This window comes from Zosterops lateralis (genome assembly GCF_965231275.1).
Source record: "Zosterops lateralis genome assembly, chromosome: 12".
In the NCBI taxonomy this organism is placed as follows: Eukaryota; Metazoa; Chordata; class Aves; order Passeriformes; family Zosteropidae; genus Zosterops; species Zosterops lateralis.
Window position 1 is genome coordinate 16,458,465 of NC_139772.1, and position 14,488 is coordinate 16,472,952.

Genomic DNA, 14,488 nt, shown 5'->3' on the forward strand with positions numbered 1-14,488 from the left:
CTTTACTCTCCTCTCTTAATTCTTCTCTCACAACAAAAGATAAATAAGTAATTCTAGTAAGTGCCCTGACATTTGTCCAACGCTCAACCCACCACAGATGTTTTTGCCTCTGTGGTGTTCACAGACCTACACTGGCTAGCAGCTACCATACACAGGACCTGCCTCCCCCCTGTTGACCCCACAACTCCAGGTCAGAGCCAGAGTACAGGACTGTCAGTGGCACTGAGCAGATGCTGGGCTCCATCCTGCAGACCACGTCCCACCCTACAGTAGTGAGCCCCCAGCCTGGGCACAGCAGCATCTTCTCACATCCCCTGCAGCAGCATTGTTGGGGAGCAGGAGTCACCCACCTCTGTCAAGGAGCTTGATTTCCTTCTCGTTGAGAGCTTTGCAGCTGCTGGAGCAGATTCCTCTTGCTTTGAACTGAGAAGAGAAAGCAGAGGTATCTGTCATGCTGAGCTCCCCTGCCTTTCTCTGAGGCCAAAGCTGGCCTTCCTCCTCACAGAGGAAAGCCTTCCTGCTCCTGATGGCTCCCAGAGTGCAGCACCCATTGCTGGACAGAGCAGCTCTATCACCAGCTTTGTACTCCACATGGGGACACCGAGGCATTTTTTGCTCCCTCTTCCCAAGCCAGGGATGCAAATGGACGATAGCCCAGGTCTCCTGGCTGCCTGCCACATACCAGCCGTGGAGCGGTGCCTCCTCAGACAGGAGGGAGGCTGCAGGGCTTCTCCTACCTTCGGCTTTCCAATGCAGATGCATCCTCAGGTGCCTGCTGGATGCAGAAACTGAAGTTGAGCACGCCTTTGTTCTCCAGCACGATAGTCCGGGTCTTCTTGGTGCCCTTGAGCACGGCACCGAAGTTGATGGGTGAGGCAGGCTCAATGCTGTACTTGCTGTACACAGCTCTCGCCGACACCCTCACTGGGATGTTGGTGACAGTCTGGTCTTCTTCCCCTGAGCTGCAATCTATCACCTGTATCCACAGGAAGGGGTGGTAAACAAAGCAAAGAGGCCAGCCTCTACCCCAGTCCCCAGCCTCTACCCCAGTCCCCAGCCTCCACCAGTTTACTCCTCCCTGTTTAAGCACCTCCTCCAGAGTCAGATGCTCAGCTCCACTTAAGAAACGTCCCAAATGGTTTTGAAAAACTTTGTTTGTGTATGCAGGAGAGAGGATTCTCCAGTTAAAGCCCTCCTTCCATTAGACACCTCTCCTGTTTACACTCCGCAAACACCGTGCGGTAACACAGCCTGGCCCAGGCAGCTCACCTGGCAGTACAGGATGGGTTTGTCCTTGAGGAAGATTTCACTTGTGGGGTGGAAAAGCATCTCAATATTCACACCAGGCTGGGAGGCAGTCAGCATGCCCGACTGAGGCTCAACAGTGAAGTGGGCTGCCAAGTCTCGCATGCTGGGACCCGCACCCTTCAGCGTGAAACTGGGGAGAAAGGGAAGGAATGGAGATCTCTGCAGTTAAAAGTACAGGCACCACCAGCACAGCCAGGACTTTGCATAGGACCAGAAAAAAACAAAGAAAAGGGAGAGTCCAGCTCTGCTCGGGGAATCCTGGATCTTGACAGAGAATGCAGAGAATCATGAGGTTATTACAAGAAACCCTGACACCAACATTTTTCATTCACTTCTTTACAGAGACTCAGAAAGAGAAAGGAGGTGACCATCAAAGAAAGGCAATGAATCTCTGCATTTCAGTAGCTGGTTTTTGGGGCTCTCCTTTGGGTTCCCGCTGAGCTGTGAAGAACTGCTGGTTTGTGGCTGGATTCTCTGGTAAAACAGTTGAGATTAGGTTTTGTATTTACCATGAGGTAGCCAGCATGGAAACAGGTTCTAGCCATTGACAGAGGGAGAGTGCAGGCCTGGGAACCCGAGGAAATGCTCACTAACAGGCAGCTGGACTCACCTGTACTCAATGTTGTATACGCTTTTGTTCTTTAGACGCAGGACTTTCTTCACCTTATCCAGGACATTAATGGTTCCAAATTCCAAGCTTCCATCTGGACCTGCAGAAAACCCACAGTGCCAGGTCAAAAATGGCATTTATGAGCTGCAGAACACACCTGGTCATAAGCTACATGGAGGTCTTGACATAAAACCCTTTCCAGCAAGTTTCCATTCTTGAAAGTCTTTTCCAGCTACTTGTCTGCCCTTTCTCTTCTTACTCATATCTACAGGATTAGTAGCTAAGGAGCTTGGCTTCCATTTCCTCTCTTCCAAGCACAAATCCAATTATTTTATATGCTGTGCTGAGCCTGTGGAAGCTGCCAACTGCCTGTTCACATCACTGTTTTTTCAAAGCCCCCAAATCCAATCTGCACATGAAGCTACACACTTCAAAGTTCAGAGGGGAGAGACTTAAGGTTGTCAGTGCCCTGACAATGCTTTATTCCATGCAGCTTGCAGGGTGTGTGCTTTATGTAGCCATGCCATGCCATGCCGTGCCATGCCAGAACTTTGGTCACCCACTCCCCAAGGTAATGCAGTGCACCTGGACTGCTTTGTTTGGGAAGCGTCCACTGACCTTCAGGCATGTCGATGCTCACAGAAAGATCACAGACTTCTGCAGAAACTTTGATGTTTTCAGCCTGAAAAATCCCCAGGATGTTTTCTGTATCTGAAACCTGAGGCAGCAAGAAACAAACACTGTTCAGATCATTCTTTTGGTAGACAGCCTCTAAGTCCTTGTCTCTGCTGGCTGGTTCCCCTATGGCCTCCCTGGCTTCACAAGCATTGGTGGACTCCCAAGCTTTGCTAACCTGTTCATCTCATGGGCTGCCCCAGTGGGGTTCTGCTGCAGTAAAAAACCCTTTCAGCCCAACTCTGCACTCCTACAGCAGGCAATGCTCCTGCTAAAGCATCCTTGAGAGGCGCAGGGATGTAAGAACAACCACAAGAAGTGTGAGGTGTCTCAGAGCAGGTGCCATTGACAACCCTCTCCAATCACCTAGCACCCTCTCTGAAATGCAGCCTCGAAACCATGAGGAACACAATCCCAGGGGGAGAGTTTGTTGCACTGTGCAAAAGGTCCAGACGAAGTCCAGGAGGAATGTAGAACTCATGCTGCAGTCTGTACAACCAACCAACCAACCAACCAACCAACCAACCAACCAACCACCCTCAACCATTCACAGGGACAAGGTGGTTGTGGTACAGGCTGAGGATGCAGTGGCTGGTTATCTGGGGGGATGTGGGTGTACTGGACGTTCTGGCAAATGCTGTGTAGAGGCAGAATTTGGGGTCACAGCACCCTTGTGTCTGTCAGGTGCAGCTCTTCCTGACTCTGTCCCTAAGAGCACACGGCTGCTCTGCCAGGCAGCGCACAGTCCCTCTCACCTCTAGTCTCAGGGTCTTCTCAATGCTGCCAATCTGCCCAGCCTTGAAATTCAGTGTCACTTCAAGCTCTGAGCAGGAATCAACGGTGCCCTTATCTTGTGACAAGGAGAAGTCCTCAACAAGGTCATCCAGCCCACTGAGCTGCCAGGCCATAGGCAGTAGGGTGTTGTTTTTCAGGACCAAGGCCCTGCTGTCAGTCCTGCAGAGACAGGAAGGCACCTGGCATCAGCTGCTGGATGGTCACACCAGCCTCACCACAGAATGCAGCTCCATCCATGGCCCTTGGAGCAGCTCCATGCCCTGGAAACCAGAGTCAAATGTTTTCTATTTGTCACAAGTCTTGGAGTGCTTGTGGGATGACTGACCCGTGCAGATGCAGCTTGTCAAAGGACAGCTCCAGGGGGCTGACCTCCAGCTTCATGTGGACCCCATGGCAGCACAGGCTGAAGACCACAGGATCTGGGTTCTTCTCAATGTAGCAGATAATTTTGTCTTCCAGGAAGCCAGGGGAAGTGGGGTATGCCCAAATGGTCAGCTCCTGGACCCGGCCCCATGGAAAGAAATAGAAAGAGCACTGTGTGTGAGCAGGAATAGCAGCCCCTGGGCACTTCGATGGTGCCTGCTCTACCTGCCCTTTTCCTACCTGCTTCTCCTCTGGTTTCAGTGTCATGCTGGGAGGGTCCAAAAGGAACGTCTTTGATTCCTTATAATTCTCAAAGGAGAACTGGACCTCTACGTCCGTGGGGGAGTTGTTGATGATGTTTATATTCTCCGAGTTGCCGGGACAGTTCTGGGCCCTGTACCTGTCCACAAAAGGGAAAAGGCTGCAGAGGAGACTGCTGCCTGTGCCACACATGGAGGAAAGCACCGTGTGCACCTGAGGGAGCGGTGCTGGGACACCCTGCTCTAACAAACAAGTGAGGGAAATGGATCCCAGTCAGGGGCATGGGCGTGTGCTCTCATCCTTGCCTTGCTCTGGTGCCTTCCCCTGTATTTGGTGCCTCCACCCCAGAAGCCTGATGATGCTCAGGCCACTTCAAGAGTTTTTAATACCATGTAAATTCAAAGGTGCCTAGAAAAATAACAGTACACCAGGCACATGGGCTCTTTCTCCTTCTTTCTTGGGGTGCCTTCCCTGCAAGTATAAAGAAAGGCTTTTGGAAAAAGAGTTTAGCTAATCTCTTTCATAAAAGTCATGCAACTGCTTTGGATTTCATGGGTTAGCTCAAAGACGGAGAAAGAAATATAAAGCATCAATTCCCAAGAGGAATGCCAAAAGATAACAAATGACCATTCTCTCAGGTGTGAAAATGACTTTGGAGTGAAAGGGTTAAAGAGGCAAACAGAAATTCCAGACCATCCATCAGCCTGGCTAAAGATTGTCTTTTAAAACTATTTCAATTTCATTTCCTTGGGTTGTCAAAATAGACCTAGCCCTCCAGAGCTCCCATGGAGACAAGAATTTAATGTTAAATATTATTTTTAAAAAGTGACAGTAAAAGTAGAAATATGCAATAGCTTCAATGACAATGTGTTTAGGCAGACTTTATCCAGCAGTGAGAATGCAATGTCATTACAGGAAGATGTAATTCCTGATGTACATTCCCCCCGACACCCACCGGCAGGTCAGCCATAAAATCTTATTCATAATTACAGATTAATGAAAGGTTTGAAAAACCATCTACAGAATAATTGCTCCATCAGGCTACCTGCAGAGCTCAAAGCACTTCAAAAACCACCAGAAAGTTCATTTCCCAAGGGGTGAACTGAGATGTAGAGGGGTACAAAAGTTGCCCCAGGTCACCTTTGGACTGGCAGCAGTATGTGGCTCTGGCCACCAAGGGACCCAGTGGGTAGGCAGAGCAGCTCCTGCATGGCTCACTTGCCTCTTCTCTGCTCAAGTTCACACATCTGTGGTCCTGCAAACCCATGTGTCTCCCAGGACTCTGCCCAGGACTGCCCTGGACTGTGCCACCAGGACAGCATGTCTCTCCAAGCGTGTCCAGAAAAGTACAAGGCCCAGCAGGGAGCACATACCACTCTCTTGATTTCCCACACGGCAGCGGTCCAAAGTGGAACTGCTTTGTGCTCTCAACATATTCCTTGCAGATGATTTCATCTGCCTCCATGGTCTCCCTCCACAGTGGAAACACCAGCCTGGGCAGAGAAAGTGGGGAAAGAGGAGCTATGAGATGTCCAAATAGGAAATGTAGTCTGAAAGCCATAGCCCTTCCTGGTGGCTGAGGTAGCATCTGCCTTCCCAGCTCCCAGCACAGGAAGAGATGCTGGACGACCTCAGGCAGCAGGATCTGCCCAGGCCAGAAGCCCCAAGGGTTCAGGGGAACCTTAACCTGCCCTGCTGTGGGTTCAGGGGAGCAGTGGGGGAGGCTGCCAGGGGCCAGCCTTACCGTGGGTCCTGGCAGATGCTGGGGTACAGGCCGATGGCACTGCAGGGCAGCTCGTACTGGCACTTTGTGCCCACGACCTCAAACCTCAGTGTCTGCTCAAACTTCCCTGGGTTTTCAGTGAAGAAGTGGACCTTCAGTTCCACCTCACCGTGGGCGGGCACTATCCACCGGTACCGCTTCAGCCTGGCAATTAAAGAGGAGCCTTCAGACATTGCTAAGGAGCAAATGGAACAAGGAGGGTGCACTCGCCACCCCATGGAGGCACTGGCACAGGGTCCCTGTGGAGCTGGGGGTGATGGACCTTGTTTGGCAACAGGACCAAGAAGCAGAGGCATCCCCTCCTCCTGTGCAGCTCACCTGAGGAATTCTGTGGGGATTGAGGCTCTTTTCAGTGTACTTTTGGGTCTGCTTGTGAAGGAGTCCTGGGGACGTTCTATTCTCTGTGTGGAGATCTGGTTCTCCTTTGGAGAGTTGTCCCTGCTGGCCACTTTACCCGTCTTTGGTTGGTCCTCAGCAGAACTCCCCTTCACATCTGGGGCCTTGGCCTAAGGGGAGAGAGAAAAGGGAGGGAGAGGTGAGCGCAGAGACATCCCCATCCTGGAAAGCAAAATGGGGGTTTGTTAGCCAATGGAAGAGAGAACAAATAAGAAAGTCCACCTGCCCATGGACTTGGTCTTCCTTATTGGTGTTTGGTTTTGCCTAGGACCCCCCTTCTCACTCAGGACCCTCTCCTCAAAGGAAGTTGATGGTTTGAAGTGATTTTTCCCTGGTCTTATAGAAATGCTCTGTCTCTAGCAGAGCTGTCTCTTTTGTCCTATCCCTGACAGAAAGGAGACCTGCAGACACGAGACCCCATCACATCTTCACTACCTCCCCACAATGATCCTTCCCCATCCAACCTGTCCCACATGCCCTCATCCTGCCTGCCCTCTGTCCTGGCACCTTCAGTGCCACCGGAGCACCCACCAGATTATCTTCCGGAGCAGCACCTTCCGGTGCCTCAATGGTGAAGAGCTTCACGTGCTCTGCAGAGCCCAAGCGCTCCTCTGGGTAGTTGACCACAGAGAGGACAACAGGAGGGGGAAGGGGAGGCCCTTCGGGATGCAGTCCTAGATGTCTCAGCATCTAAAACAGAAGAGAAAATCTTGTTTATACTTTGGTCACCTTCATCCTCACAATTCCTTCTTTAAAGGCATGGAGCTTTTGGCAATGGGGTTTTTGATTTACATGAAGTCCAAGTGCTTTGTTATGCTGAGTGGAGTGAGCAGGCTCCAGAACAGAGGCAAGAGCTACAAGCAGGACCAGGAGAGAAATCTCTCCTGAGTGACTCAGCTGCAAAAACAATGACCATGAGTTGCCCTGTCCTGGGACCCTTTATAATGATTTCCAGGCTGGGAAACTCCGAACAGATGGGATACTTGTACACAGAGCACTCCACTCCCACTTTCTGCCCATCTGAGGGCTGGTGATAACCTCCCCATCCACATAGATGCTACAGAGTCATTGGGGACCATCATCAGAGGCCTGAACAAAGCTCTGTGCCATTATCTCCTGGGGGAACACAATGCTCCAGTGCCCAAGACCACGGCAAGATCAAGACCTGAGCCTTGTAGGGTTTTACCTGCTCTTTTGTTGGCAGCCTCCCGCTCCTCAGAACCTCCATAAGTGTGGTCTTTGGATCTGTGACCGGGATGTCCAGGCACGGCACCCCGACACGTTGGTCCCTGACTTCCTCTTCTGCAGGAACTTTGCTTTGCGCCTCCTGCTGAGATGACTGTAGACTCTTATGGTCTCCACGTTTTTGTGCAGGCTTCTTCTCCACCTTCTCCTGAGGCTTACTGGTCTTCTGGCCTTTGCTTTCAGCTGAAGGCTGTGTCTTGTTTCCCTTCTGGATCACAGGTAACTGCAGGGAACCCTGAACCCTGTCCCAGTAGGAGAAAACCTGTGCAACATTCTTCTGCGATGACTCATAGATCTGAAACCTCAGGCGCAAGTTCTTCTCCATCGCAGCTGGGTCCTCTGGGATTTCTGTTTCCTCCTGCTCTGGAGCTTCGGTTACCCCCTTCTCTGGGGCTTTGGTTTCCTTCTTCGTTGGGATTTTGGTTTCTTTCTTCTCTGGAGGCTTGGTTTTCTTCTCCGGGGCTTTGGTTTCCTTCTTTTCTGTAGGTTTGGTTTTCCCCTTCTCTGGTTTTGCAGGCTGCTTCCCCAGGGAGACACCCTTCTTTTCCTTCTTCCTCCTCTCTTCCTCCTTCCACTTCTCTTCCTCCTCAAGCTTTTGAGCCAGCTGCTTCTGCTTCCTTCAGCAAACAAACCAGAGAACATTGCTAAGTCACCACCAGAAACCTGGGCTCACCAGTCCTGCCTGGCCCTGCACTTGATTCCTCGGCCCTGAGGCCAGGCAGAACCACAAGACCATTTCTGTGAATTTTCCTCAACCCACAGAGGCTTGGAACATCCCAAGTGAGGGGAATGGTAGAAGGGGACATCCAGGACCAGCCAAACCTAACCCTTGCTATCATAAGGTCTCAACTGTGCAACCTCCCTCTGAAGGCACACCCCAGCACCTCCAGCCCATTTGCAAAAGGCTGATCCACCAGCTCTCTGCACTGATGCCTGCAAACACCCTTTGTCTCTTGATTTCCCAGTTTAAACCAGATCACGAATTGCTAACATCTACTTATCCCTCCTACAATTCTTACTCAACTCATTCAGCCCCCTTCTCCCTGGGCACAGCCTGCTCCTTAATGAGAATAATCCTATCAGTCAGAAAGCAAAGGCTGCAGGAAATCCTCTCCTGCAAGACAGGCTCTTGTCAGCCAGATTTCCAGCTGGAACCCAGCTGTGACCAAGGCAAACTGGTGCTCTCTACCCTGGAAATTATTTGAAGCAGCCTGGTCCATCTCCTCCCCATGAAACCAACTTCAGCCTGGGCTGAGAGAAGTCCTGATACACAGGTTGGCTTTAAGCAGCCTCCCCTCCCAGCTCCACACTTTTCCTGTGTGTGCTGAGCTGGGCTGCCGCCTTTGAGCTTCTGCTGCGTTTGCCTACTGCTGCAGCTGAAGGGGAGCCTAAAGGACCTGAACTTTCATGGGTGGTGTCCCAACATAAGGAGAACCATGGCAGATCAGCATTGCAAGGACTTCATCTGTGGCAGCACCGGGACCCAAACCAAGGGTTTGTCTGTGCCCCACACCTGCCCATACCACAATCCCAGTGTTTTGGTGAAGAAGGGAGATGATAAAGAAAGTGGGAATCAACATCACGGACTTAAAGACACTTTGGCAGGCAGTGCCAAGGCAAGCCCAGAGCCTAGCTCCCTGCAGGCAGCATCTAAGCTGGGAGGGCTCACCATAGAGAAGAAGATGTTCTTTCTCAACAGAAGAAGGTCCTTCCTCCCTTGGGAGCCAGGGAGCTAAGAGTGGCCCACCCTGTGTTGCTTCTGGCCTTTGCTATCAAACACCTCTGAGCTCAGAGTCCTTGGAAACCCTCCGGGGACACTACCCTGAGCAGGAACCCATGGAAGGCTTACTCACCTCTCCCTCCGGATACGGTTCCTTTCCACTGCAGCTTTCTCCTCCTCAGGGAGGGCACCAGACTCTTCCTCATCCATTCTCAAGGCACGTTCTCTCTTCCTCTGAAGAGCTTCTTCTCGCTGCAGTTCTTTAGCACAAACCAGAGGAGAAACCATGAGTGACTGCAAGCACAGCTGGGTGCTCTGGGTCAGCTGCAAGGATTCACAGCTTTTCCCAAGCCAGCCTCTATCATACCAGGAGATACTGGGGAGCTCATTTCCCTGCTCCACAATCCAGGCAATCCCCCAAACTATGGGTGGGCAGTGAGTTCCTGTGCTTTGCCTGGCTTAAGTGCACCAAGGCTGAGGACAGTCGTTTGTCACTGGGCTACAACAGCTTGAACTTGTGCCCATTAACCTTTAATGTTAAGAGATTAAGGTGTTTTAAAGCCTCCAGTCTCCTGCAACTCTGAGATGAGTGCTGGTTACACTGAGGCAGAACGTGGAAAGATGAATAAAAACATTTCTTACAAGTTCTGCTGCAAACCCAGACACACGGAGATAAATTTGAGAGCTTGAGAGAGAAGATTTGAGAGGGACAGACATATCTCACCTTCCCTCTGTATTTCAGCTTCCTCCTTGGCTTTCCGAGAAGCGTAATCATAATGCTTATTCATGATGAAGATATAATGATGATTTTTGACAGCTTTAAGTATGCACAGCAGAGAAGATTCCAGGCTGCTTGAGAAGAGGCTCTCCAGGCCATCAAAGACCACTCCATTGTAGCAGTCTTCATGCTGCAAATAAAGGGAAGAGTAAGTCAGCCCTTGCATACAGGGGGTTCACAGCTGGACAGTAAATCCAGATGTCACAGGGCACCAACTGTCCTTGTTCCAAGTACATTAGCTAAGAGCAGTTTGGGTCTGTCCTTAGACTCTGCCAACTAAGGGAACCTGCAGCTTCCCCCAAGGCTCCCTGCCCACAGGCCCGGACGTAAAGACCTCCTCCTCCTCCTCCACTCCAAGTCGTACCTCACTGCCTGTTCTCCGGAGCAGGAGTTTCTCCTTTTCCCCACCCCACACACCTTCAGCCTCTCACAGAGGATCTCCACCAGCAGGTCCTCGGGCAGCACACAGCTCAAGAAGTTCAGCTCTTCCCCAGAACTGCAGGTGATGTTCAGCTGCTGTGGTGCAGGAGCAGTGGCAGCTGTGAACTGTAATGTGGACTATTGTAAGGAAAATACCCCATGGTGGCTGAACAACTCCCACTGCTGGGCTTGGAGCTGGGGTTCCTTACTAGTGGAGACCAGAAGAACCCTGCAGTGCAGGCTGGGGGCTCCAGGGGATGGTCCTGGAGGGCCCATCCCCTGGTCAGCAGAGACCCAAGCTTGCAAGCCCCCGGTGCAGCCTCCCAGCACTTTGCTCACCACCTGCAGCCACACCCAGCCAGGACTGCACTTTGCCAGCAAACCACTGAGAACCAGTGGAGCTGTCTCCCAGAGCACTTTCCCAGCCCAAGTCATGCCCAGCCCTCCAGCACTACGGACCCACATACCAGGCCCTGGCTGGGACAGAGCCTCCACTTTAAGCAGCCCCTGCCCATCTCACAGACAATGCAAAGATCCCAGGCATCAACCCGGGCAGATCACATTTACCTTGGGTTTGCTGGATGGCTCCTTCTTCTTTTGTGCTGGAAGCCTCTTGCCTTTGGCATTCTTGTTGATTTTTTCCCCAGAGGCCTGTTTATTCTTGGTCTGAGCAGTGAGCTGAGGCTTTTTACCTGCATAGGGGACAGATGGTTCAGGGGGGCTTTGAAAAGCAAGTAGGCTCCTTTCACCATAATGGGCACAGCCTTGGGCCCTGGAAGGAACAGGGCACTTCTTCTCCAGTCTGCTGGGCACTGGCAACACTCAGAGGCAGCTCCTTCCTCGCTTCTCTTACCAGCACACTATGCCATAGTGGATTTTGAAGCCAGCACTATGTCCCTCCTAACAACTGTGCATGCAGGTGACACTGCTTGCACAGCAGTTCCCCTATGGATCAAGCCAAGAATTCATCCTCCAGGACCATCATTTCCATACATGGCACCCATCCTGCATTCTCATGTGGAGACTTGCAGCCCTGCCCCACCTGCACCACCCGTCTCCACTGAAACTAAATCCTCCTTGTGGGAAAACCCTACTGGGACACAGACTCTTCTTCCTTCCACCAGCTCCCAAACCAGCCAGGTTCAAAAGTGAGCAATGTAAAACTTCCCCCTGCACTGAGCCAGGTCTGGCCTCACCCTGCAGAGCTCAGGGTACCAACTGCCCAGTAAGTTTTGTAAAAGTCTCCAGTCTCACACAGAGAACAGCCCAATGTACACAAGTTGAGTAACCTGACAGTGGGCATAGGTGAATCTCGGAAGAAAAGAGCACATCTCTAGCATGCCTCTCATTGGAAATTCCTCTGGGAGGCTGTCCTTCCCTTTCTCTTGTTTGCAAGGTTACACTCACAGTCAGTCCTCCTGTACTTAATGAGCCACTTGACAAGGCTTTTTCTGTGGTAAAGTGGGCAGCAGTTCTGCCTGCTGCCCATGAGAAGCAAGCTCGATTCAGCTTTGAGGAAATATAAAATATTTGGGAAAGACACAGGTGTGCTTCATCACCCCTAGAAAAAATGAACATGTGCCAAGAATGGCAGCAAAGGGGATATAAAAGAACCCCTGTCTGAGCCCTTAAAATGGATTTCTTTTTTCTTCTAAACAAGCCAGAGATGCACTTCACCCATGTTCCCTAAGAGACCCAAGGACTGAAAAACTGCTGCTCTGGGTTAGCAGAAGTGGACAGTCATGGTGGGTTTCTCAAGCACCGGCTCTGGGTCCGGCATTTCTCCTCACCAGCATTATCTTCATCTTTGCCTTTCAGCTCCACAGCAGCCTTGGTGCAAAGCTCCCGGGCACGGAGCCCTGCCTGGCTGCCATCATTGGCAATGGCCTCTTTCACCACGGTGTCAAGGGACAAGGCAGCCGCGTCGTAATAGCGACACAGGGTCGCTGCTGTCTCTGTCTTTCCTGAGAGAGAGAGGGGGGGGGGCGGGAACTGCTTGGTGACACTTGCACATGAGCTGTTACAGGGACAGGCCCTGGAGAAATCTCAAACAAGATTTCAAAGTTAAAAGGACAGTGGGAAAGCAAGTCTCCCTCCAGGGGAGGCCATGAGGAAGGTGGGTGGAGCGTGGTTACCAGCTCTGAATTCTAGAGCCAAGAGGATCATCTCCACCTCCTGTTCAGCTGAGGACTTTGCCTTAAGCACCAAGGTCCACCAGGATGCATTTCTCCTGCCTGCCCCTCTCCCTGCAGCCCAGGGCTGCAGCTCACATACCTGCTCGAGGTGGTCCATGGACGATGACAACAATCCCTTTGTCCTGCCGTGTTTCACACTCCTCTGAAGACTGGCTAATGCTCAGGTGGCGCACGACAGCTTGAGAGATGGGATTGCCAGTTGCTTTCACCATGGCCTCAGGAGAGAATGGGACAGCCCTGTGATGTGCTGCAGTGAAAAACCAGAGGAAAAGGTCAGCCTCCTGCCTACCTTTGATCCCCATCATCCTCCCCATATCCTCAGACTCCAGGGAAGACTTGTGAAAGCAACGTGAGCTTATTCTTTTGTTTCTGGGAAGGTGCAAATATAAAAGAGCCAGTGATATTAGACTTGGACCTCCTGGCTGAAGAACTCATCCAATCCTAGTCTTTGTAGCTAAGGGACACAAGGGAATATCCCGATTATTTCCCCAGTCCACGGCAGGCAGATAGGTGCTTGCTTTGGCTACACTCAGGGTTGGTAGAGGATGCCACAGTCCTTCACCCAAGAGTTCCTCCACCGAGCAGGGGAACAGGCAGCTGCTAAAAGCAGGGGCTTTCCCTGGAGAACAGGGTGACAGAGTTCAGGGTGTATGGGCTGGACTCCCTGCTGTGATCCCAGTCAAAACAGACACTGCCAAACCCTCACTGTTTTTCTAACCTGGTTCTGCCTTGCCCATGGCCTCAGCCTCAGTCTTGGCCTCAGCCTCTGCCATGGCCTTGGGCTCTGCCCGTTGAGCCTTCAGCCTCTTCTGTCCTTCATAGTACTCCAGCAGCTCTGGGGGCAGCGTCTCACCCACGGCACGTGGGGGCATTAAAAACTTCTTCTGGTACTCAGACCCCGCTGCCACCCGCAGGATCTGTGTGCCCAGGGAAGGAAACCATACACAAGATTCCTTTTCTGGCCTTTCATCACACACACTCAACAAACCCATTTTCTATCTCCTCCCTTCCTCCCAACAACACAAACTATTCAAGTCCTCCCACAGCATGTCAGCAGAGTTGGCTTTGCCCTGGGAATTGCCTCCATCTCCCTGGCACAAGCCTGGGAATGCTGGAGTGCCGCATGTACATGGGGACCAGACCTGCCTTCTCACCTTCTCCTCCTCAAGGTACTGCTCATCAAAATTCACAGAGTAAAACTCTGTGGGGAAGTTGCATGGGTTTTTCACAACTGCTGTGGCCTCCACCCCATCACTGTCTGCCACCGCCCATCCCATGTCTAGTGCTGGGGGGCTGAACTCCAACCGTGGCTCCAGACCCTGTCCTGAGAGGTGCAGCTTTAAGCGCTTGTGGCTATCACGAATGTTAAGCTTCAGCTCATTCCTGTAAGACCTCTGAAAAGAGAAAAGTGAAGAAAACTCATCCATGAATCCCAGGTGACAGGACCCCAAATACAACGCTTGCCCCATGGTCAGGGTGTTACCAGTCCCTCCAAGGTCAATGGAAACCAGGTATTTACTTATGCCAGAGACTACAGCGTCTGTAGTAGTCTGGGTCTGAGTAACTGGGATGAATCCTGGTGTGCACTGATACTGGGTATTTGGGTATCAGATGGATGTACAATGACCTGTCAGATTTTTTCACCTAGTCATGCAGGAGTGCAGTGCTCATGAGAAGGGGCCTCGGGGTTACAGTGTCCAGACACAGTCCTGGCACTGCTGCATCAGCAAACGCCAGCTCCAGCAGAGAGGCAAATGAGCTCTCACTAGCTAGAAATAAGGGTCATCTTCTCTGCTTAATGTCTGGCTCTGGTCAAAGCTGGACACAAGATGGTTACGTCTCTCAAGCAATAAAATGTCCCTGGGACTGTCTGCAGGCACAGAAGCGCTTGTGTCCATACTGGTACACACTGTTGGTTTCTAAGACCCAGCAGCCACAG

General features: G+C 51.6%; 1 protein-coding gene across 1 annotated transcript in view; it reads right to left on the minus strand.

Annotated features, from left to right (window-relative positions):
* Positions 1-14,488, minus strand: part of LOC310914057 (hydrocephalus-inducing protein homolog) — a gene marked incomplete at its 5' end in the record, with an annotated part of 172,036 nt that overhangs the window by 10,904 nt on the left and 146,644 nt on the right. The window contains 22 exons of the mRNA XM_083869954.1: positions 310-423; positions 738-976; positions 1,270-1,438; positions 1,919-2,018; positions 2,537-2,636; positions 3,349-3,547; positions 3,714-3,886; positions 3,992-4,151; positions 5,386-5,505; positions 5,757-5,939; positions 6,114-6,301; positions 6,723-6,881; positions 7,378-7,940; positions 8,110-8,144; positions 9,290-9,416; positions 9,881-10,064; positions 10,352-10,450; positions 10,922-11,046; positions 12,145-12,318; positions 12,629-12,796; positions 13,268-13,466; positions 13,704-13,943. Of these exons, the coding sequence (XP_083726080.1) occupies positions 310-423; positions 738-976; positions 1,270-1,438; positions 1,919-2,018; positions 2,537-2,636; positions 3,349-3,547; positions 3,714-3,886; positions 3,992-4,151; positions 5,386-5,505; positions 5,757-5,939; positions 6,114-6,301; positions 6,723-6,881; positions 7,378-7,940; positions 8,110-8,144; positions 9,290-9,416; positions 9,881-10,064; positions 10,352-10,450; positions 10,922-11,046; positions 12,145-12,318; positions 12,629-12,796; positions 13,268-13,466; positions 13,704-13,943 (3,818 nt within the window). The remainder of the gene's footprint in view (positions 1-309; positions 424-737; positions 977-1,269; positions 1,439-1,918; positions 2,019-2,536; positions 2,637-3,348; positions 3,548-3,713; positions 3,887-3,991; positions 4,152-5,385; positions 5,506-5,756; positions 5,940-6,113; positions 6,302-6,722; positions 6,882-7,377; positions 7,941-8,109; positions 8,145-9,289; positions 9,417-9,880; positions 10,065-10,351; positions 10,451-10,921; positions 11,047-12,144; positions 12,319-12,628; positions 12,797-13,267; positions 13,467-13,703; positions 13,944-14,488) is intronic.